Source organism: Mirounga leonina, unplaced genomic scaffold (genome assembly GCF_011800145.1).
Source record: "Mirounga leonina isolate KUSES-001 unplaced genomic scaffold, KU_Mleo_1.0 Mir_200, whole genome shotgun sequence".
Classification (NCBI taxonomy): Eukaryota; Metazoa; Chordata; class Mammalia; order Carnivora; family Phocidae; genus Mirounga; species Mirounga leonina.
The window spans coordinates 29,195,375-29,216,166 of NW_023270503.1; the positions used below are offsets into that span (position 1 = coordinate 29,195,375).

The 20,792-nt window shown below is 61.2% G+C and overlaps 1 protein-coding gene across 1 annotated transcript; it reads left to right on the forward strand.

Moving 5' to 3' along the window:
* The first annotated feature begins 589 nt into the window (after window positions 1-589).
* ADAM11 (ADAM metallopeptidase domain 11) lies at window positions 590-20,154 on the forward strand. The gene is made up of 26 exons (XM_035027294.1): window positions 590-760; window positions 8,913-8,989; window positions 9,184-9,250; window positions 10,462-10,547; window positions 10,637-10,712; window positions 11,121-11,187; window positions 11,256-11,323; window positions 11,667-11,741; window positions 11,819-11,890; window positions 12,089-12,255; window positions 12,781-12,865; window positions 12,975-13,065; window positions 13,198-13,249; window positions 13,749-13,848; window positions 13,930-14,001; window positions 14,112-14,204; window positions 14,642-14,722; window positions 15,266-15,316; window positions 15,456-15,519; window positions 15,749-15,848; window positions 16,071-16,190; window positions 16,283-16,451; window positions 16,541-16,655; window positions 16,743-16,833; window positions 17,478-17,495; window positions 18,018-20,154. The coding sequence occupies exons 5-26, from the start codon at window positions 10,686-10,688 to the stop codon at window positions 18,031-18,033; spliced, it is 1,794 nt and encodes a 597-aa protein (XP_034883185.1). The 5' UTR covers window positions 590-760; window positions 8,913-8,989; window positions 9,184-9,250; window positions 10,462-10,547; window positions 10,637-10,685; the 3' UTR covers window positions 18,034-20,154.
* The last annotated feature ends 638 nt before the right edge of the window (window positions 20,155-20,792 follow it).

The window sequence follows — 20,792 nt, forward strand, 5'->3', positions numbered from 1 at the left end:
GCGCGCCCCCCCGCCCGCGCCGCGCCGCTCGCAGCCGCAGCCCCCGGAGCCGGAGGATTATGAGCGAGCCATGAGGCGGCTGCGGCGCTGGGCGTTCGCGGCGCTCCTGCTGCTGCTGCCGCTGCTCCCCCCGCCGGGTGAGTGCCCCCGGCCCCGCCGCCCCCCCCGGCCCCCGCCCCGGCTTTTGCGGCGCTTTCTGCTGCGGCCACAGTTTCCTGCAGTGCTCGGGGTGACAGCAGGTCCGGGCGCGGGGCGGGGGGGGAGCGGGGTAGGAGGGAGGGCGCGTGCACCCACCTGTCCCCATCTGGCCCGCCCCAGCGCGGCCAGCCCCCTGCCGCCGGCCGGCGGACTCTGCAGGTCTCTGCGGGTGGGGGGGCAGTCGTGACGGGCCGGCGGGAGGGCAGCTCCTGGCCCCCTCTCCATCGGGCTCTTCCCTCCGCAGGGGAGCAGATCCTCCCGCGCAGATCCCCCTCCCCCAGGGGTCCAAGGCCCACAGCAGAGCGGGGGATGAGGTGTGCTCACCCGTCCCAAGTCTCCTGCCCCTCGGTGGGCATCCGCCTGCAGCTCTGGCCTTGTCTCCCCAGGTCTCGGGACCCGGGGTCCCTTCGGAGCTCTGCGCTGGCGGGTCTCACCCCAGCTGGGGCGTCCGGGAGCCCCTGAGGTCACAGAGCCCAGCCGTCTGGTGGGGGAGAGCTCCGGGGGAGAGGTCCGAAAGCGGCAGTTGGACACCAGGGTCCGCCAGGAGCCACCAGGGGGTCCGGTGAGTGGGGTTGGGTGGCGAGGCCAGGGGGCTGAAGCAGGCCGGGAGCCCAAGGAAGGCCACCGGGCAGCCAGGGTTTGGGTCCCCCCACCCCACCACACACGCTGGCTCCTGCAGCTTCTCCTTCTGCACAATGGGCTACCCACCTGATGGGTGCTGGAGCCCACTAGTGGGGAGCCCTGGCCTCATTCCAGGACCCCTCCAATCATCATGGGGATCCCCTGCCCTCCGTGGACCCTGGAATGCCCAGGACTCATGCAGCCTCGGGTCAGCCTTCCACCCGCCCCCACTCCCATCCTGCCAAAGCAAGTGGTTCTACCTCAAATGGGGCTTGGCCAGGGCAGTAGGGGACAGGGAGAGGCCGCTAAGAGCCCAGGCACCGATTAGGTAGGGCTCCCGTTTCTCCTCACAGCCACCCTCAGCGGGCTTTCTTGGAACGGCTCAGTGCTTGCTCCTGCCTCAGTTTCCCTCTGTGCACCGATAGGCTTGTCTTTCTTCCTGTCCTTGCTCAGGGTGGGGTCCCGGAAAAAGGTTGGAGGCCCCAAGCTCACCCACAAATGCCAGCTCCATCGGCCCCATTCCCCGCCCCCTCCCCCCGCCCCATCCCTTTCAGCTGCCAGACCCCTCCTGCCTCCCAAAGGAAGGTTAGGAATGAAGGAGATTAATTGCAATTAATAATTAATTAATACCATGTGAATAATAATTACCCAGATGGAATATTCATTCAGCACGCCTCGGCTCTCCGGGAGCTGGAAGCTGAAAGTTAGCCAGGCCAATGGGGGGGCGGTGGGGGGGGGCGGAGGGAGGGATGGCGAAGGCCTGGCAGAAATAGGAGGTGTAGAGGAGAGACTCAGAGGAGGGGTACAGCGGAGGTCTGGGAAGTTTTGGCAGCTGGGAATGGTGGGAGGTAAATTGGGCTGGGCATAGAGAGGAAGGAGGGAAACGGACATCTGTCAGACTGGCATCTGGCCCTGCCTAATGTACTTGGTTAAAAGCCCTTAGGGGGGGGGGGGGGGGTTGGGGGGGGGGGGTTCAGGGGGGATACTCGGGAAATGGAATGGAGCAGGAAGGCAGCATGCATAATAGATGGACCATCACTCAAGGCAGGGAGGGGGAGGGGCTGCTTAATGGTCCCGGGCAGGCAGGGTGGGGGTGGGGGTGGATGGGGGTGGCAGTGGGGCAGGGGTGAGAGGAAAGCGGTTGGAGGCTGCCTTCAGTGTCTGCCCAGGCTCCTTGGGAGGTGGGAGATGGGCCATAGGATGATCCCAAGGCCAGGGATGGGGTGTCCTGGCTGGGTTTGGTCCTTGGTCCAGCTTTCTTCCTTGGGGTCACCCCCCGAGAACTGTTCACCCCAAGCCTGTGTTGGCTGGGAGTTGACTGCCCAGCCTGATGCTGGGGCCCCTGGTGGGTGCTTCAGGGGACGTCCAGATGGAGGATGGGGTGATGCCGTGGTGTGGTCAGAGGACATTGCGGGCAGAAGGCGTGGGGGCCAGGTAGGGATGAAGAATGGAGTGCTTCCTCAGCCTAGTCCTTCCTGGAGGGAGAGTGGGGGGCGGGTCCTGGGCTATGATGGCGCCTGGGACTGTGTTGGGGGGGGACCAGAACGGGTGTAGCTGGACTTGATGAGTTGGGTATGCAGACGACAGGTGTCGTTCTGCTGTGTGATGTGTGTGAGCAACTAAGTCTGAATGTGCCTAACGGGGTGTCTGAGGGGGTGAGGGTAGGAGTGGAGGGTTCGTGGATCTGTGAGGCGGTGCTCACCTCCAGTGGGGGCCTCTCCAGCATTGAGCCTTTCTAGGGACCTCCCTGCAGCCTCCCCAGGGGACATACTCGTAGCCCTGCCCCACCTGTACCTCGGTCTCCCCTGAGGTGGATTTCTCACAGCTCCGTAAGGAAGGTGACTTTTGCCTGCCCATTTTACAGATGAGCAAACTGAGGCTCAGAGAGGTTGAGTAACTTGCTCAAAGTCAATCAGATCTCAAGCAGCGGAATGATTCTCTCCAAGACCAGGTGCTTCCCACTGCACCATTCTGCCTCCAGGGACTCTCCATTTTGGCACCAGGGCAGTGCCACCCAGCGAGATGGAAGAAGGCCGAGGGAGACAAAGGGACATGTCCAAAATAGCTCCCCCTGACCGGAAGGAGACATTGCAACCCTCTCCTCCCACCTGGCATTTCTCCCTGAGGCCTTTCTGGCGTTGGACCGTCGGGGCTGATGACGGAGCCCGTGCAGCACTGAGCCCGGGTCCCCACAGGAAGTGCCACACCCTGGCGCTGTTGGGTTCAGGGCAAAATTACTGCATCGGCTTGGGACCTCAGGCCCAGCGAGGTGTTGGGGCAGCAGCAAGATCTCTATTTGCTGTGGGTCAGGTGGCGAGTCTGGAGGGAGCACCCAGTGGGACTAGGGTGGGGGGAGCTTGGGTGCTCACCTGCTCTGGCCTGGTCACATCACCTGTCTGAGGTCTAGCTTCCTGATCCCTAAAATCGGGATGATGATAATATTCATCTCAGCCTCATCCACCTCCCGGAGGTGGTGATAGGAAAGGGTTTTGTGTGCTGAGGGCTCCTGGCTTTTGTGGGGGGGGGGGGAGCGCGGGGGTGCGGGGGGAGGAAGGTGGCCAGGAAGGAATTAGAAGCTAGAGAAATGACAATTTACTGGGCCCTTACTGGGGCAGTGTTATGCCTTTCCACGTACTGAGGTATGTAATGATCGTCGCAGCTGTAGGAGATGGGGCTGTTGTTATTCCCGTTCTACAGGTGGGGAGACGGGCACAGAGAGGTGAAGTAACAAGCCAGGTCACACATCACTTAAGTAGCGGAGTCAAGACTGAGGCCCAAGATTGATGCTCTGAGTCTGCCTGCCTCCCGCTCAGGGTATAGTGAGTGAGGGGGGCCACGGGGGACCCACTGCTCTCAACACCTCGCTTTTGTCCAGTTTGGAAGCAGGCTGGGCCTGAGGCCCAGAGAGGTGGGGGAGTTTCTGGAAGTGCAGAAACCTGTGGTCAAAGGGAGCCTGAAGCTGAAGATTGAGACAGAAGAACAAGCAGGGCCACCACGTGCAGTTGGGCTGGTTGTTCACTGCACAAGAGTGCCCGGGCAAGTGGACTGAATGAAATCTGTGGGCTCATGAGGCTACATGTCTCTGAGGGGAACCTTTTTCTAATCCACACAGAGCTGCTGTGTGGGTCATGTCTGCCCCCTAGGGAAACCCAGACTCCTTTAGAACCAAGACAAGGGCAAGATGTGGGGAAGCAAACAGAATTGAGGGGGGAGAGGTTCCAGGCTCCAGGCCTTGGAGACAGACATACCAGAGCCAGCTGGAGGAGGGGGGACCCCAGTCACTGGGCTGAGCTCCTATGAAAGCTGTCCAGACCAGCGTTTACTGGAAATGCTAACCCCGAAGCCCTCGGCGGGTTTGTGTTTTCTTGCTGTAGGGGGTGGGGGACAGTCTGGCAAGGCTCAGTCCCCAGCCCTTACTAGATGGCAGTCCTCGGCAGGGAGCCACAGGGCCTTGGGCCTGGAGCCCTCGTACCCTACTAGGGCCATGGCCAGGCTTGGTCTTTACAGCCAAGGTTGCAGCTCTGTCCTGGGATTGGAGGTAGGAGATGGTTGCCGGGAGGGGGCTGGTGGCCGGAAGCCGCCCCTGGGACTTGTGCTGGCCCCTCCCCACCCAGGCTTGCTCTGCAAAGGCAAGGGCCGTGAACTGAGCCCCGGCCTGAGGTTGGGCGGAGAGATTGTTCACGCATGAGACTAAGCTTGGGTCTGAAAGGCTTTGGGGGTGAGAGTGGGGGGAGCAGCCTTGGCGGCTCCTGGTTCTGCTGCCTCTGAATCCCACCTTCCTCATCCATAAAATGGGGCTAAGAGTCGTCTCCATCTTGCCAGGCTGCTTGGAGGATCAGAGGCGATGAAGTTTGTCAGGTGTCTTGCCTGGGATCTGGCAAGAACAGATGTTCAACATCTGTGAGGCCTGCCCTCGCTCCCGAGCGTCCGGGGCGGGGTGCGGGCAGCTGGACTAGCATGAGGGCTGGTGTCCGAGACAGAAGGCTGGGCATTTGGGGGTTACCTGTCAGGCTCCGGGCGGTGCTGGTGGGGGTGGGGACAATGCGGCAGGAGTCTTGAGTCCTCCCCAGACTCTGGCCTGTGGGCTTGGCCTTGCCTGATCACCCCCTCCTGGTTGCCGAGAGGGACCCAGTTGCCTAGAGTCTGTCCCCAGAGGGACTCATGACCCTCTAAGGAAGTGACTCTGTCCTCAAAAATATAGGTAAAATCCCATTATCAGAAATTTGTTCAACTGTTCCGTCTGGGATTCCCACAGTCCTGCTGATCACTTGAGCCTCAGCACATCGTGGGCGACAGCTGCCGTGGGGAGGGGATGTCTCCCCCCGCCGGTGGGGCCCCTGCGTCTCTGGCTCCTTGCCGTCTGCCGCCACCCAGCCCATGTGGTTCGGCTAGTTCCTCAAAGCCCTGTTCAGCGGGAACATTTACACTTCGTTCTTCAACTGTTATGATTATGATTACTAATCCTTGTGATAATAACACATTAAGAAGGGCTTCCATCTGACCCTCATGACAACCCCATCTTACCGATGGGGAAACTGAGGCTCAGGCCTTCTGATGCCTTTCCATTCAACATGAGTGTTGAAAAAAAGATGGGCGTGTTGTGTGCTCAGGGGACTAAAGGTGGCCGTGTGAAAAGTTGAATCAGTGATCAGAGATGTCCAGAGCTGAGGCCCTAGGAGAGGGGGGTTGAGGTGGGGTGAAGGGCCAGCTCAGGAGTAGAGGATCCACAGCACTCGTGGGTTGGGGGGTGTGGGCTTTGCAGATGAGGGTGAGGAGGAGAAAGCCATGGGAGGAGACGGGGGTTCCGGTGGAGGGATTTGGGGTGACAGTTTGAAGGGCAGTGCTTAGACACTCAAATTTACTGGAGCATCTGAGAACCCCCCAAGACCCTCAGTCTCCCCCTTCCCAAGACTGTGATTCTATGGGTCTAGGCTGGAGGCCTGGCGTCTGTATTTGTGATTCGGGGACTTCAGTGGGATTTTTGCCTCCTTCCTTCTGCCCCCTGAATCTGGTTGAGCCTGACACGGGGCATAAGCCCAAGCCGAGGGGGTGGACGGGCTGGTAACAAGGGAGCCTCGGGGAGGGCAGTCACCGAAGCCAGGTGGCCGAGCTGCTGTGACAAACATGAACCCCAGCCCCAGGCTGAGATCTGACCCCGCACCTCCCCAGCATGGCCCTGGGCCAGTCACCTCCGAGTGTCTCTCCCTGAGCCTTGGCCTGCCATTTGTAAAATGAGCACCAGATGACCTGGGCGGGTTGGGATCAAATAAGCCAGGGCACGTGAGAGCCGGATGGCCGGGGAGTGAGAGGCAAGAGCAGGGCACGAGGTCGAGGCCTGGCCGGCCGGTCACCAACAGCGCTGAGCTGGGCACGGAGGAGGGCGGGCGGATGGCAGGGGACAGAAGGGGCTCCCAGGGGAGGAACTGAGGGATAATGGAAGAGGTCAGGGGCAGGTCAGGGGCAGGAGGCAGACCAAGTAAGGAGCTGTTTGGCTTTGATAGAACTCAGGCCTAAAGCTTGGCTGGTGGGGGTGGGGGGGCCATCTTAGGAGTCTGGGGCCAGCAGGAGCCCCCACCCCAGGTGCCTGGGGTACAGAGTTCCTGGGGACTGAGGTGGGCTTGCCTTAACTTTCACTTCCTGCAGACAGGGGTTGTCCCCATGTAGGCCCTGCCCAGCTCTCTGATTTCCCTCCCCTTCCTCCAGCACTTTTGGTGGCTCCCTAGTCCTCCCTGGGCTGCCTCCTTTCAGGCCCAGCCCCCAGCCCCAGCAGCTGCCCTTGCCCTTATCTGGCCTGGGCCCTGGGTCCTGCTGGGGAAGGGGCAGCCCAGCCCAGGGTAGGCCTGAGCAGGTGGGGAAGAATGAGGCTGCAGGAGGTAGTGGGGACAGAAAGGACCTAGTGTCTGCTCTTCCACCAGTCTGGGCTTTCCCCAGAGTGGGGGTCAGCTTGGTCTGCCCAGAGATGGGGGAGGCCAGATGGGTGAGCTTGCTGACTTCCTGAGTGGTGGACATTCTGCTAGCACCAGGGCCGACGCTGCCAGAATTCTCCTGGCCCAAGACGACCCCCACCACACAAAGCCAACTTCACAGCCTTGCATCTATCTGGGCTCATCGTACCATTTTCAGTGGGAGAATCTGAGGCTCAGGGAGGCTGCTGGCTCATCCCTGAAGCTGCACAGCCTGAGGGAGCGGGCTTGGGCCAAGGGGCCTGGAAGGGCTGCTCCTCTGGGGGGCCCGTAGGGGCAGAGATAGGGGCTTATCAATGGGGGTGGGGGGCAGAAAGAACAAGCGGATACAGACCTGAGGACAGAGGAGGGCAGAGGTAGTTCGGGCAGGGATGGATGGGGAAGGCAGAGATAGACCAAACCCAGGAGAGGAGAGGGAGGGCAGGGATAGTCTAAGCCAAGGGCGTGGGGTGGGAGGGGTACAGGTAGTCCGGGCCCAGGGGCAGGGAGAAAGCAGAGATGATCCAGGCCAGGGCAGGAAGAGGAAAGCAGTGACTCCTTGTCCTTGACGTTCTATTTCAAGTCTGATTGACGCTCTAGGGGCTTGGGATAGAGCTTGAGCTCAGTCAGCCTGGGATAGGGTGAGTCAGTGTCCTTGGAGCTCAGAGGGCTGCCTACCTGGGCGCTGGCCCTTCACCCCACCTCAACCCCCCTCTCCTAGGGCCTCTCATGGGCCCTTTCTATCTTACTTCACCTTTGGGGTGAGAAGGCCTTGGAAGCTGATTCTGTAGGCTTGAATCCCAGCTGCACCACTTCTTAGCTGTGTGACTTTGAGCAACTTAGTTAGCCTCTCTGTCCTTCAGGCTCCCCATCTGTCAGAGGAGGGTAGCCGTGGCTTCTACCCCACTGGCTCGTTGTGAAGATCAAATATGATAATGCTTGTATTTAGAACAGTGCCTGGCACATAATAAGCACTCAGTAAAAATGAGAAGTCTAGGTGGTTGATAAGAAAGCCGACTAGCACCAGGCTATGAGATTTCGTGACCTTGGGGCTCCCTTCCACCCTGCAGCCCAGGAGAAAAGCCTCACACCTGCATGGCCCAGTGGTGGGACCCTCACCTGGGGGTCTGGGTTTCAGTCTTCTTAAATGGATAGGGGTGTGAAAAAGGCTCTAGTCCCTCTCAGGCCCTTGCTGTGCTTCCGGGTCTTTTGTGAGACCTGACGCTTGGAGTGGGGACGTGAGAGTCCCCCTCAGCCCCTTAGCACAGACTCTCCTGCCCCTTCTCTTGAGGTCACTGTTCCTCCAGGCACACTAGCTTCAGGTCTGGAGTCCCCACTCCCCGCAGAAGCTGGGCGCCCAGAGCGGGTAGGGCAGCCATCTTGCTCAGGCCTGGTACGTCGCCATGACAACCTGGAGCGTCCCAGCCCCACTGCAAAGGCCCCTCTGAAAAATTTATCAGGAAAACTTCCGTGTTTAAAAATTAACCATGGGATTGAAATATTAAAGATGAGCTGCTTTGGGCAAGGCAGAGGGCAATGGACTTGGGGGTGGAGGAGCCAAGTTCCCTCCTCCTGACAGGATGGCATCTGCCCATCACCCCAGCTTCCAGTTCTAACCCACGCTACGCTGTCTGTAGAGTCCGAGACTCCTCCATCAATTGAGGCTGGGGCCAGGATGCAGGAAGGGAGGGGCCTGGTTTGCAGGGCCCGGGGGTCACACTGCTCCCCCATCTCCAGTTTGCCCCTTTCCCATGGTACTTCTGCGGGGCTCTCTTTAGTCCACTTGAGGGCGGGGCTGGCCCTGCCAACAGCAGGGAGGGCCTGGCATGAAGCAGTGGGCAGGCTGAACTGCCTTCCATCCCTGCTGCTCAGGTAGCCTGGCCCTAGGGGGCGCCTACACCAGAGAGGGTGGGCTGGCACGTGCCCCCTATGCTGCTCACCGAGCCCTGGCCCAGAGGGTGGGCTGTGTGCCGGGGTGCATACTCCTGCCCCTGTCCCCAGGAAGGGAACAGGGCCTTGGAGGAAGATGAGCTCTTTCCCCCCAAATCAATGGTCCCCTTGGCTGCTGGGCTGCGCCATCCCCTCCCCAGCGCTACTCCTTGTTCTGAGGTTCCCCAGATTGATTCCCCTCCGCCCTCCTCCCACCCCCAGCCTGTCCACCTGGCCCAAGTGAGTTTCGTCATCCCAGCCTTCAACTCAAACTTCACTCTGGACCTGGAGCTGAACCAGTGAGTGTGGCCTTGAGCCTGGAAGGAAGGGCAGCAGGCGGGTGGGCAAGGCATGGTCTTGACTTGGCTGGGTGGGGAGACGGGGGCAGGGCTGGGGCAGGGGACCTGGATCTGAGCTGCGGTGGGACCCAAGTCTGATCCAGCCCCAGCAGCGACCCCCCCTCCTTCCTCCTGGCCCCCTCTGTCTGTTTCAGTCACCTCCTCTCCTCGCAATATGTGGAGCGCCATTTTAGCCGGGAGGGGACAACCCAGCACAACACCGTGAGTGCCTTCGGAAGGGGACAGGGGAGATGGAATGAAGGGACAGGTGGTCAGTGGAGATGGGGTCCAAGGTATATTCTATACTTGGGTGGGCCCAGCCCCTTGGGGCCCTCCATCTCTCCCCACCATGGAGGGTCCAAGGGTCGGAGTCAATGTGGCGTATTGAATGGCGTGGAGCCTGAGCTCCCTTCACGCAGCTCCCAAGGTCTGACTCCCAGCCGGCCTCTCTGCCTGACATGGAGGCCTTCAAGGACCCTCCCTGCCCCCTGCCCAGACTTTTCTAGGAGGTGGCCGTTGGGGAAATGCCCTTCTTACTCAACACCAAGGCCTTGGAAATTCCTGGCTGCCCGGGACACCAGGGTCCCAGCCCCAGAGGCCCAGGGGCTTGAGCAGAGATGAATGAGTGTCTATAAATAGCCTCCTCCCCGTCCCCCCACCCCCAACCAGCCAGTTCAGGAACTGGAGCACAAGTAATTCTGCAGGAGCAGGGAGGGGGGTGCTTGTCCCCTCTGACCCGAGAGCCCAGGCCAAGAGGACACACGCTGCTCACAGTTCCTCAGCCGCAGACCGTGTCCGCCGAGGCGGTGGTCTCTGTGAATCCACTGTGGGTGCACGTGTGTGTGTGCTGGGGCTGAGTCCACAGCTTCCATCTGATTAAGTGAGCCCCTCAGCGGTGAGTGCTTAGAGCCGTGCCTGGCCCGAGTGCTAGCTCTCCTCAGAGGAGTCTATGAACCATGCACCTGCCCCTCCCAAGTGGCTAAGAACCACTGAGGTAGGGCGCCTGGGTGGCTCAGTCGGTTGGGCGACTGCCTTCGGCTCAGGTCGTGATCCTGGAGTCCCGGGATCGAGTCCCGCGTCGGGCTCCCTGCTCGGCGGGGAGTCTGCTTCTCCCTCTGACCCTCCCCCCTCTCATGCTCTCTGTCTCAAATAAATAAATAAAATCTTAAAAAAAAAAAAAAAAGAACCACTGAGGTAGCCCAACTTCCTCATCTTGTAGGTGAGGTGATGGGGGCCCAGGGAGGACTAGGCACCCGCCCAGGTGAAAGAGCAAATTAGGAGCACATCCAGAGTAGGACCAGGCTCCAGATCCCCAGGTGTACCCAGGGCCCATGGCCAGCCGCACGCCCAGCAGCCGCGGGGCCCCTCCTCGCTCCTCCTGCCTTCACACCGGGGCCGGGGGCATGTCTGCTCATGTTCTGCTCCTCCTCCAGGGGGCCGGGGACCACTGCTACTACCAGGGGAAGCTCCGGGGGAACCCCCAATCCTTTGCTGCCCTGTCCACCTGCCAGGGGCTGCAGTGAGTACGGGCAGGGGCGGGAGAAGGGGGAAGAGCCTTCGTCCCTGGCCTGGGGATGCAGGTGGGGACCTGCACCTCTGTCTCTGCAGTGGGGTCTTCTCTGATGGGAACTTCACCTACATCGTGGAGCCCCGTGAGATGGCCAGGCCTCAGGAACCCCCCCAGGTGAGCCCCTCACGGTTCCCTCTGACAGCCCTGCTGCGCACGCACACCCTCGTGGCTTGTCCCAATGGCTGTCGCTGCCTCCTCCCTTGGTGACCTCAGCCTTACTGCCCTCCTCAGTCACCCCAGCTCTGGTTCCCTCCCCCTGTGCCCTCAGCTCCAATGTCCCCTCTGTCCCCCAAGTAACCTCCCATCGGGCTCCAGTGTCCTTTGCCCCTATCTCTCAGGGCGCCCCCAGGTCTTGACCCCGGAATCTGAGCATCTGGGAGATCAGATCCGACATGGGAGCTCTGGCCAGTTCTGGGTCACCCTGGGGTGGGGTGGGGGTGAGGGCTGGAGCTGTCCCCCATCTGGGCTCAAGAGCAGACCTGGTCACCCCCCCCGCCAAAAACTAATTCCCCCTCATTTCAGGGACCCCTTCCCCACCTCATTTACCGGACCCCTCTCCTCCCAGTCCCCCTCGGATGCAGGGAACCAGGTAAGGGAGGGAAAGTGGGGCTGGGGAGGGGGCCAGCTGTGCTCCCCTCACCTGGCCCCTCCCCCCAGGCTGCGTATTTGCTGCCCCTGCTCATTCTGCCCCTGTGAACCGGCCGAGGCTGAGAAGGAAAAGGCAGGTACGGGGGCCCGCACAGACCTCGGGCTGCAGAGACCTCGGGCTGTGGTCCATCCATGACGGGGGCAAAGGAGGGCTCAGACTGATGTGGCTGGGGGCCAGGGTACCACGCTTGAGAGGAAGCCCCCCCCCCCATTTCCTAACACCCGTGTCTGCACCTGCCCGAATTATGGACAAACTGAGGCTGACTGCCCTCTTACCAAGGCTGGGGAGGGAGGGGACCCCCACCAGTGGGGGACCAGCATTATCCCTGACTGGAGTTCAGCACCCCCGAGTCTGCCCATGGCTTGGCCCCGACGCCGGGCCTGGAGGGGACTGATCCCAAGTGCCCACCCACTGCCCAGGTCCGCCGGGGCCACCCTACCGTGCACAGTGAAACCAAGTACGTGGAGCTGATCGTGGTCAACGACCACCAGCTGGTAAGTTCCCAGCCTGGGGGCAATTCGGGGGGGGCGCCCAAAGCAGCCTGGCCCTCTCCCACTCTCTTTCCTGCCAGTTCGAGCAGATGCGCCAGTCGGTGGTCCTCACCAGCAACTTTGCCAAGTCCGTTGTGAACCTGGCAGATGTGGTGAGCCACCCCCCTTCCCTTCCCTCTCCTCCCTCGCCACTGGCCTGCTGCACACATGCTTGGGGTGAGCTCGGCAGGGCCCTATCAGCCTCTGATCCCCACTTCCTGAAGAGACAAACTGAGGCCCTCCTCCAGCCCTGTGCCCCCACCCTCTCCTACCCTCCAGCCCCACCCTCATCTTCTTCCCTCCGGGCCTAGATGTACAAGGAGCAGCTCAATACCCGCATCGTGCTGGTTGCCATGGAAACGTGGGCAGATGGGGACAAGATCCAGGTGCAGGATGACCTCCTGGAGACCCTGGCCCGGCTCATGGTCTATCGGCGGGAGGGCCTGCCTGAGCCCAGTGATGCCACCCATCTCTTCTCGTGAGTCCCCGCCCCACATGTCCTGTCAGGCTCAGCTGCTTGCTGCCGAGTGGGGTTGCTGGACGCTTGCTCGGCGCCAGGGGCTCCTGCGGGGTCTGGGACCTGGGCTCACCTTGCACCAGCCCCCCAGCCATTTGCCATAGGCTGGGCATCTTCCCTGTATCTTAGGCTGATGCCTCCTTTTCCGGTCCCCACTGATCTTCCTCTGCCTATCAGCTCCCCTTTTGTCCCCTCTTCTCCTCTCAAACTGTCCCAGCATCCTTTCCTCAGGAACTCAGTGCTCGGATAGAAAGAAAAAAATCTGCAGTTAGAGATGATCTCATAGGAGCCTGTCATGTGGCTCATGGGCTAACAAACCCAAAGAGAAGAAGGGGTTTGCCGAGGTCACAGAGGCTGACATGAGGACGGGCTCCCCTCCCTGAGGGAGGGCTCTAGTGTGCGAGTCTCCCCAGTCTGCCCCTGACAGCCTAGGGAAGCCACCGTGGGCAAGGCAGGGGTTTCTCCTGATAACCCTCTCCCTTCCAGGGGCAGGACTTTCCAGAGCACCAGTAGCGGGGCTGCCTACGTGGGGGGCATCTGCTCCCTGTCCAGGGGTGGAGGTGTGAACGAGGTGAGCTGTGTGGGGCATGGCTGGGATGGCAGTGGGGGTTAAAGGGAGAGGGGCTGTGAAGGGCACGAGGGATGTAGACATTTGTGTGCTCCGTCTTCCTCACCCCAAGTATGACAACATGGGCGCCATGGCAGTGACCCTGGCCCAGACGCTGGGGCAGAACCTGGGCATGATGTGGAATAAACACCGGAGCTCCGCAGGTATCAAAGAAGACCCCATGTCGCCCCACAACCAGCCCAGACCCACTCCCAGCAGCTCTAGAAGTGAAGGGGGTGACTGTGGGAGGGGGGCAGTCCTCCACCCTCCCTTATATCCACCCACTTACCTCTCAGGGGACTGCAAATGTCCAGACAACTGGCTGGGCTGCATCATGGAAGACACTGGGTGAGTTCTTGGGGACAAGCTAGGGGAGGGTCTTGGGCGAGGGAGAACCATAGGGAGCACTGAGCGGCAGTGCTCAAGAGGCCCAGCTATTGGGCCCACTTAGGATTTCAAAAAGCCCAGTTTTCTGAGGACACTGCCCAAGGAGACCCACATTCCCTAGCCGGCCACAAACTGGCAGCCTGTACTGCGCGCTGTGGCCACTGGGAGCCGCCAAAGCCTCGTGTGGAGGCACCTTCCCCCCTTAGCTCTCCAACCTCCAGCTCTGAGCCGTCCTGAGGTTTCGGGAAGGGGACAGGAGCAACGTCCGCTGCCCACTTCCGCTTGATGGGCAGGCAGGAGGATGACCGTGCCCTCTCCTGGCACGTAGATCCTCAGCCTCCTCGAGATGGTCACCGAGTCCCCCCGTGCACCCCATCCCCAGTCTTGAGAAGGGGCGAGAGTGGGCTGGAGGGGAGGCGCGGCGGGGACTCAGCGGCTCCGTCCCCTGCCCGCTGCCCAGGTTCTACCTGCCCCGCAAGTTCTCGCGCTGCAGTATCGACGAGTACAACCAGTTTCTGCAGGAGGGAGGCGGGAGCTGTCTCTTCAACAAGCCCCTCAAGGTAGCGGCCCCAGGGCGGGGATGTGGGGGCGAGGCTTGGGCAAGGTCCCGGCCAGACTCCCGACACCCCTTCCCCGTCCAGCTCCTGGACCCGCCTGAGTGTGGGAACGGCTTCGTGGAGGCAGGGGAGGAGTGCGACTGTGGCTCGGTGCAGGTGAGAGACTGGTGCGGCGCCAGGTGCGGGACGGGGGCGCGCCAGAGAAGGTGTGGGTGGGGAAGGTCAGGGCTTACCCACCTCCCTCCCCTTGTCCCTGCGTCCCTCAGGAGTGCAGCCGTGCGGGCGGGAACTGCTGCAAGAAATGCACCCTGACTCACGACGCCATGTGCAGCGACGGACTCTGCTGTCGCCGCTGCAAGGTGAGGGGCACCTACCGCCGGGGCGGGATGGAGGCGGCACCAGGAGGGACCAGGCTGCGAACGGGACAGCCGGATAAGGGACCGGACTCGGGGAGGAGGAGCCGCTGGAGGCGGGGCAAATGTAGGGGCGGGACTTGAGGCGAAGAAAGCGCCAATGGAGAGGGAGAAGGGCGGGCGTGCGCCCCCAAGGGCCTGTTGAAGGCGGGGCTACGAGGAGCGGGGCGGGGCACCTACCCAGAGGCGGTGGGGGGGCGGAACGTGAGCCGGCTTGGGGGCGGTGCTGACTGGGCTGGGAGCGGCCGGGGGGCGGGGCGAGGAGGGGCCGAGGGCCCAGGCCGGGGGGGGGGCGGGGGGCCGGGGGGGGGGGGCGGGGCCTCGGGGAAGGCGGGCGCGGAGTCCGGGTTCTGGGCTGAGCAGTGAAACGCCTCCTTTCCCAGTACGAGCCGCGGGGTGTGTCCTGTCGAGAGGCCGTGAACGAGTGCGACATCGCGGAGACCTGCACCGGGGACTCGAGCCAGGTCCGTCCAGTCCAGCCGCCCTGACGGCCCCAGTGGGAGGCAACCCCTATCCTTATAGGTTTGGCTCCGCGGGGCTGTTGTTATCTGCGCCCCTCCGCTCCGCTGCTGGCGTCGCCGCCGCTGGTCAGCCTCGTTTTCCTCGCCTGTGAAACGGGTTCTTCATGCCTCCTGGTTTTGCTCCTTCCGTCATTAAATCAGTATAGTCTGGCAGGGGTTCCAAGGGCCTGGCGCGGGGTTGGTGTGTGTTCAGGATGAGAGTGTATAATAGTATTAGTTAACATCTCTTAAGTCCTCATTACGTGCCAGGTATTTAGTTCCATTACGCTCTCCGAGCCCTGTGAAGTAGTTACAGGAAACAGGGAGATTGGAGAGGCTATGGGACTTGCCAATTTGTGTGGTCTGAGTTCTGAGCGAGACCTCTTGTTCCTGACTTGGAAGAGCCCTGTACTACTGTAAGCCCCTTGAGGGGGCATTTGACACCCCTTCATTCTTCAACTCTCAGTCCTGGGGCTGCTCTGCTCAGCCCAGCCCCTCTGTCCACAGTGTCCCCCTAACCTGCACAAGCTGGATGGTTACTACTGCGATCAGGAACAGGTATGCTGGGTTGGGGTGGGGGATGGGAGGTGGGGGGTGGGGCCGTCCCCCTCGGGGCCTCTGGCTCACTACGGTCTTTTGTTTTATATCCATTCCGACCACTCAGTGTCTCAGTCCTTGTCTCCTGTTTGCTCCTTAGGGCCGCTGCTACGGAGGTCGCTGCAAAACCCGGGACCGGCAGTGCCAAGCCCTCTGGGGCCATGGTGAGTCTTTGGCTAGGAATGGGAGAGGGGACTCCCAAGGACCCAGAATCAAGCGGCTGGGGAGGGGTAAGTTCTGGCTAAATATGCCCTCTACCGAGTGTGTGGCTCTCCAGGATCTCAGCGAACCCAGCTGGGTTGGGGGTCAGGCCAGAGTGTTGGAGGTGCAGGCCTGAGGTCCTGGGGCGGGTTCTGGGATGAGTGGGTGATGCTTGGCGTCATCTCCTTACAGCGGCTGCTGATCGCTTCTGCTATGAGAAGCTGAACGTGGAAGGGACAGAGCGCGGGAACTGTGGGCGCAAGGGGTCAGGCTGGGTCCAGTGCAATAAACAGTGAGTTGCCAAGGCTCCTGGTTGGCCTCCCCAGCTCTGGGACCCAGGAGGGTTTTTTTTCAGAGTTGGGACAGCAGGTTCCTGGATGAGCCTATGAGTCCCAGCGGAGAATATGTGAAAAATCAGGTGGTGGGGAGAGGGCAGATTCAAGTTCAGTAGTAGTAGTAGCAGTTGGGTTGGAGGTCAGACCTGGGGCTCACTGTCTCCACGCTGCCCCAACAGGGATGTGCTCTGTGGCTTCCTCCTCTGCGTCAACATCTCTGGAGCTCCTCGTCTGGGGGACCTAGGGGGAGACATCAACAGTGTTACCTTCTACCACCAGGGCAAGGAGCTGGACTGCAGGTACGGGCTGAGACCTTGTCTGGGGAAGGGCGGGTTGCAGCCGTGATGGGGGTGGGTGGCAAGGGCTGAGGCTGGCTTCGCCGGTTCCCCAGGGGTGGCCACGTACAACTGGCTGATGGCTCCGACCTGAGTTACGTGGAGGATGGCACAGCCTGCGGGCCCAACATGCTGTGTCTGGATCATCGGTGCCTACCAGCCTCTACCTTCAACTTCAGCACCTGCCCTGGCAGCGGGGCGCGCCGGATCTGCTCCCACCATGGGGTGGGTGCCTGGAGGCCAGGGATGCCGGGAGGGGCTCCCAGAGGGGACAGGGCCCCCGTTCACCTCTACTGGCCCCACCCCACCTCTAGGTCTGCAGCAACGAAGGCAAGTGCATCTGTCAGCCAGACTGGACAGGCAAAGACTGCAGCATTCACAACCCCCTGCCCACGTCTCCCCCCACGGGGGAGACGGAGAGATACAAGGGTGAGGCTGGAGCTGGCTGAGGTGGGGCTCTGTCTCTCCCCTTCTCCATGCCTGTCCCCGCCAACCGAGCCCTGCCCTCCTCCCCAGGTCCCAGCGGCACCAACATCATCATCGGCTCCATCGCGGGGGCTGTCCTGCTCGCAGCCATCGTCCTGGGAGGCACGGGCTGGGGATTTAAGTAAGAGACACACACACGCCCCCCCCATCCCTTGGCGTTCTTGGGGGGTATCAGAACCCCAGACCGTTGAAGCTGAGGGGCCTCCCTGTGAAGTTAGCTAAGCTCACACATCACAGTCGGAGTCAGTCAGCCACACGGTCTTGCTTTGCTCACATTTCCAAGAGATTAAAAAAACAAAAACAAAAACAGACAAACCAAAAACACAAAAAATTTTACATTAACAATCCTGATTCCCAGCTTTTCTTGCAAAAGGAGAAGACTGGGCCTCAGTGCCTCCCAGCACGGCCGTGGAGTGGAGCCCAGCAGGGGCTGCTGGAAACCGGCCATGTCCTCCGTCCCTAGGCCCCACGTAGCCCACGGTGTCCTGTGGGCATCTGGGCCTGGGGCCCTCGAGCTGGTCTAACGCCTGCACCGTGCAGGGGAGGGACCTGAGGCCCAGGGTCACTTGATGAGTTAGTTGCTGAGACAGGACTCAAACCCAGGCATCTCTTCCTAGGCCCATCATTAGTGACCCGGTCCTGGGGATCCTGGCCCATGCCAGGGGTCTCATGGGAGCCAGGAAGGCCCTCCCTGAGAGAAGGGCAAGGTCACCGATGGCTCCTTTTCCTTTCTCTCCCTGCCTGCTCTCTCCTTGGCTCTTGAAGAAACATCCGCCGGGGAAGGTACGACCCGACCCAGCAGGGGGCAGTGTGATGCCGGCCACGTCATCCCTCCCGCTGTCCCTGTCTCCTCCATCTCATTCGTCACCTCACATTCTGTTGATGGGGAGCTGGGGGCTGATTCCCCCACCCCTGCTGTCACTGCTGTCGCTACAGGGGTGGGAGAGCCCCGCTCCGGGAAGGAAGTCCTCAGCCTGCCCTTGTCCCTTCCTCCCGCCCACCTGCCCCCCCAGGCCTTGGTCCATTTCCTCCTGCCCTTCCTATGGCCAGACCACCCCTGGCCAGATGGGTCCTGGAGCTGTGTCCCCTGCAGCCCCCTTCTCCCGGGAGGGGAGCCTACCTCTGCGTCCCATCTGTTTTGTCTTCCATGTCACCGCTGTCTGAACTTCCCACCAGATCCCCTCCCTGGCCAGCCTGTAACTTGCCGCCTCTAGGGCCCAGCACTGACCTCCCAGGGCCCGGCTCAGGGGCTCTCCCTCTGGGCCCTGCATCACCTCCTCCCCTGACGCCCCCTCTCCGTTCCAGGTCCGGAGGGGCCTAAGTGCCACCCCCCTCCCTCCGAGCCTGGCGCCCACCGTCTCTCCGCCCTGAACCACGAGGCTGCCCCTGCCCAGCCACGGAGGGAGGCACCATGCAAATGTCTTCCGGGCCCAAGCCCTTCAACTCCTGGCCCCACGGGTGGGAGGGGAGGGCTTGGCAGTGGGGTGGGGGGCTGTGGCCCTGCCCTTCACTCTACCAGGGTGGACCAGGCCTGGGGCATTCCCCTCATGGTCCCCCACCGCCCCCCATGCGGCTTTGGCCTCGCACACCAACTCTCCCTGTGTGAATGTAGCTTCCATCATCACGGATTGCCACAGCTCAAGGGTGGGGGGGTGAGAGGGATGCCCCCCAGTGGGCAGGGCCTGGGATGGCCCCTCCTCAAAACCAGGCAGCTGGGACCAGGGTTTTAACTCTCTGGGACTTCGGGGGAGGGGGCTGACATCTACTTTTTTTTTTTTTTTTTTTACTGAATCTTAACTATGAATGTAACTTTGGGGGTGCTGGGGCGAGGGAAGTTATGGGGATATTTTGACATTTGTGGGAGGAACCGGAGGAACCAAGGCATGGCCATCCCCTGGGGCCCTCCCCTGGGATGATCACATCCCAAGTCCTCTCGTTGAACAGAGCCCTCCCCAAGCCAGGCAGGGGCAGGGTGGACTTGCGTGCCCCTCGGCCCGGCCCTGCTGAACTTGGAGAGAAGAATGAGTGCTGATTCAAACCAAAGCTGCCTGTTCTGTGCCCAAGGCCTAGGTTATGGGTACAACGACCACACATCCCAGATTGTCTTCAATTTCAAAATGACCACCCTGTTGTCCCTGCCAGGACACGTGTATTTGGGGGTCTAGAAAATCCAGTCCCTGAAATAAAATGGCACCTTCCCCCCCTTTCAAGAAGGATGATTCTGGGGCTGACTCAGGGCTTAGGTGCCCCCCCAGCATAGCCTAGGGGGTCCCAGGCTGGGCCATCTTCCCAGGGAGGACTCTCCCGAGCAGGAAAGGCCAGGGGTGGCCCAGTGACTGGAGGGTTAGGGGTTTTGCCTGTGATGTACAAGAGGAGGTAAGAAAAAAGGCAGGTCTCAGATATGATCCTCAGCTTCTAAAAAAGTCCTCAAGGCCCTGTCAAACCCACTCTGCTCCTTACCCCCATTCCAGGGCTGAGTAGTAAGTTTACAGTTGTTCTCCCATTCCATCCTCTGATCCCCACTGCAGCTGAGCCTGACAGAGCGGCTGAGGCCAAGCGGGGTGCCTCAGTCCTGCCCCTGGCCTTCCCTCATGACCCATGGGACAGTGGAGCCTTGGCTCGACTGCTACAAACCAGCCGGCAAGGGCAAGATGAGGGTCAAGCTCCCTTATGGAAGAAAGCCACAAAGGAGCAGAGCCCCTCTCCCCAGGAATACCCCACCCAGACTCAGCAGGGGTTTCTGGACACCCCCAGGGCCTTTGAACGGCCTGTTTCATTCAGTCCCTCTGTTTCTGGGGGCATCTTTGAGGAGGAAATGGCTCCCTGTTTATCTGCACCACCCCTCAGGGCAAACTGGGGACTGAGACCCACTGACACCCTTTTGGGTGGCCGGATGCGGCTACAGTGGGGTCCTCAATACCGCGCTCCAGCTGGCACTGCCCAAGGGAAGGGGGTGGGTGGGGCGCCCCCTGGCCAGTCCTGCTCCGCCAGCGCCACACGCTGGAGCGGGGGCAGGAGGGAAAGGGCTGGGCCTGGCGCTGCCGCCGCGGTTCTTTAAGGCCTTCTTCGCCAATCCACGTGCACACAGCTGGGTGATGCATCTGGCACAAACATTTGGATCCCCATCTCCGCACAAGTGTGAATACCTCTGCACATGCGGACAGGCTGCGTGTGCGCGAGCGTGGGGGTGGGCGTGAGGATGTGGAGGACTCCAGACTTCCTGTGACCAGTCCACCTGGCTCCCAGCTGTCTGCATCCTCCCCCCCCCCCCCCCCCCAGCAGCGCCCACCCTGGAAGTGCCCAGGGAGGAGTGTAGGCTGCACTGGGCCGGGTCTGGAAATGGCTCCATACAGCATCCTGTACATATGTCATCTGGGGCTCGGGGCGGGGAGGCAGGGACAAGAACATCAATTAAAGATCATGTCCTGGGGCTTCCATGGAGCTCACACCAACCTGCTTCTCTCCTTTCTGTAAATGACCGCGCCGTGACTAGGGACCCTTCCCTGTCCTCCCCTTGCCTGGAGGGAACATGATGACTGTGGCACTGGAGGTGGGAAGTGAGCACCCAGGACTGGGCGCTGGGAGACTGGGACTAAGGGGTGTACTTTTCCGTTCCTGGCCAGGAAATACGCGCTCATGGGTGGAGGGCCAGCCCTTCCGCTCCCTCGGCTCTCCCAGCAAAGATAAGCGCCTTCCTTTGGCTTTGGCAAAGCAGAAGGGGAGGTGAATAGAAAGCATCCTACTCAAAGGCGGGAGACCCAACTTCCCTTTTATGGTTACAGCCCGGAGAAGCCTCTCCTCGCCTCCCAAGAGATTCCAGAAAGCTGGATAAAACCGCTAATCTGGTCCCAGGGCACCTGCTCTTCGGCCTGCAGAGAATTTGCCCTTTCTCATCTCTGCCCTCCCCCACCAGGCCTGGGGCAGGAAGGGACTGAGCTTGGCCAAGGCTCAGAGCCCCTCCCATGCCAGGGGAGCCTATTCTTCCCATCTTCCCCTTCAGAGGCTTTGGGCCTGGAGGTATCTGGCTCAGGGGAAAGATAAGAGGCGGGGCCAAGCATGAAAGCAAGGTAAACTAGAGAT

Bases quoted from the DNA above. Each gene is read 5' to 3' on its own strand.
- ADAM11 (XM_035027294.1), top strand. From the start codon at position 10,686: ATGGCCAGGCCTCAGGAACCCCCCCAG. The intron at 11,742-11,818 runs GTAAGTTCCCAG...CTTTCCTGCCAG, and splicing joins TGGTCAACGACCACCAGCTG to TTCGAGCAGATGCGCCAGTC. The intron at 14,205-14,641 runs GTGAGGGGCACC...CTCCTTTCCCAG, and splicing joins TCTGCTGTCGCCGCTGCAAG to TACGAGCCGCGGGGTGTGTC.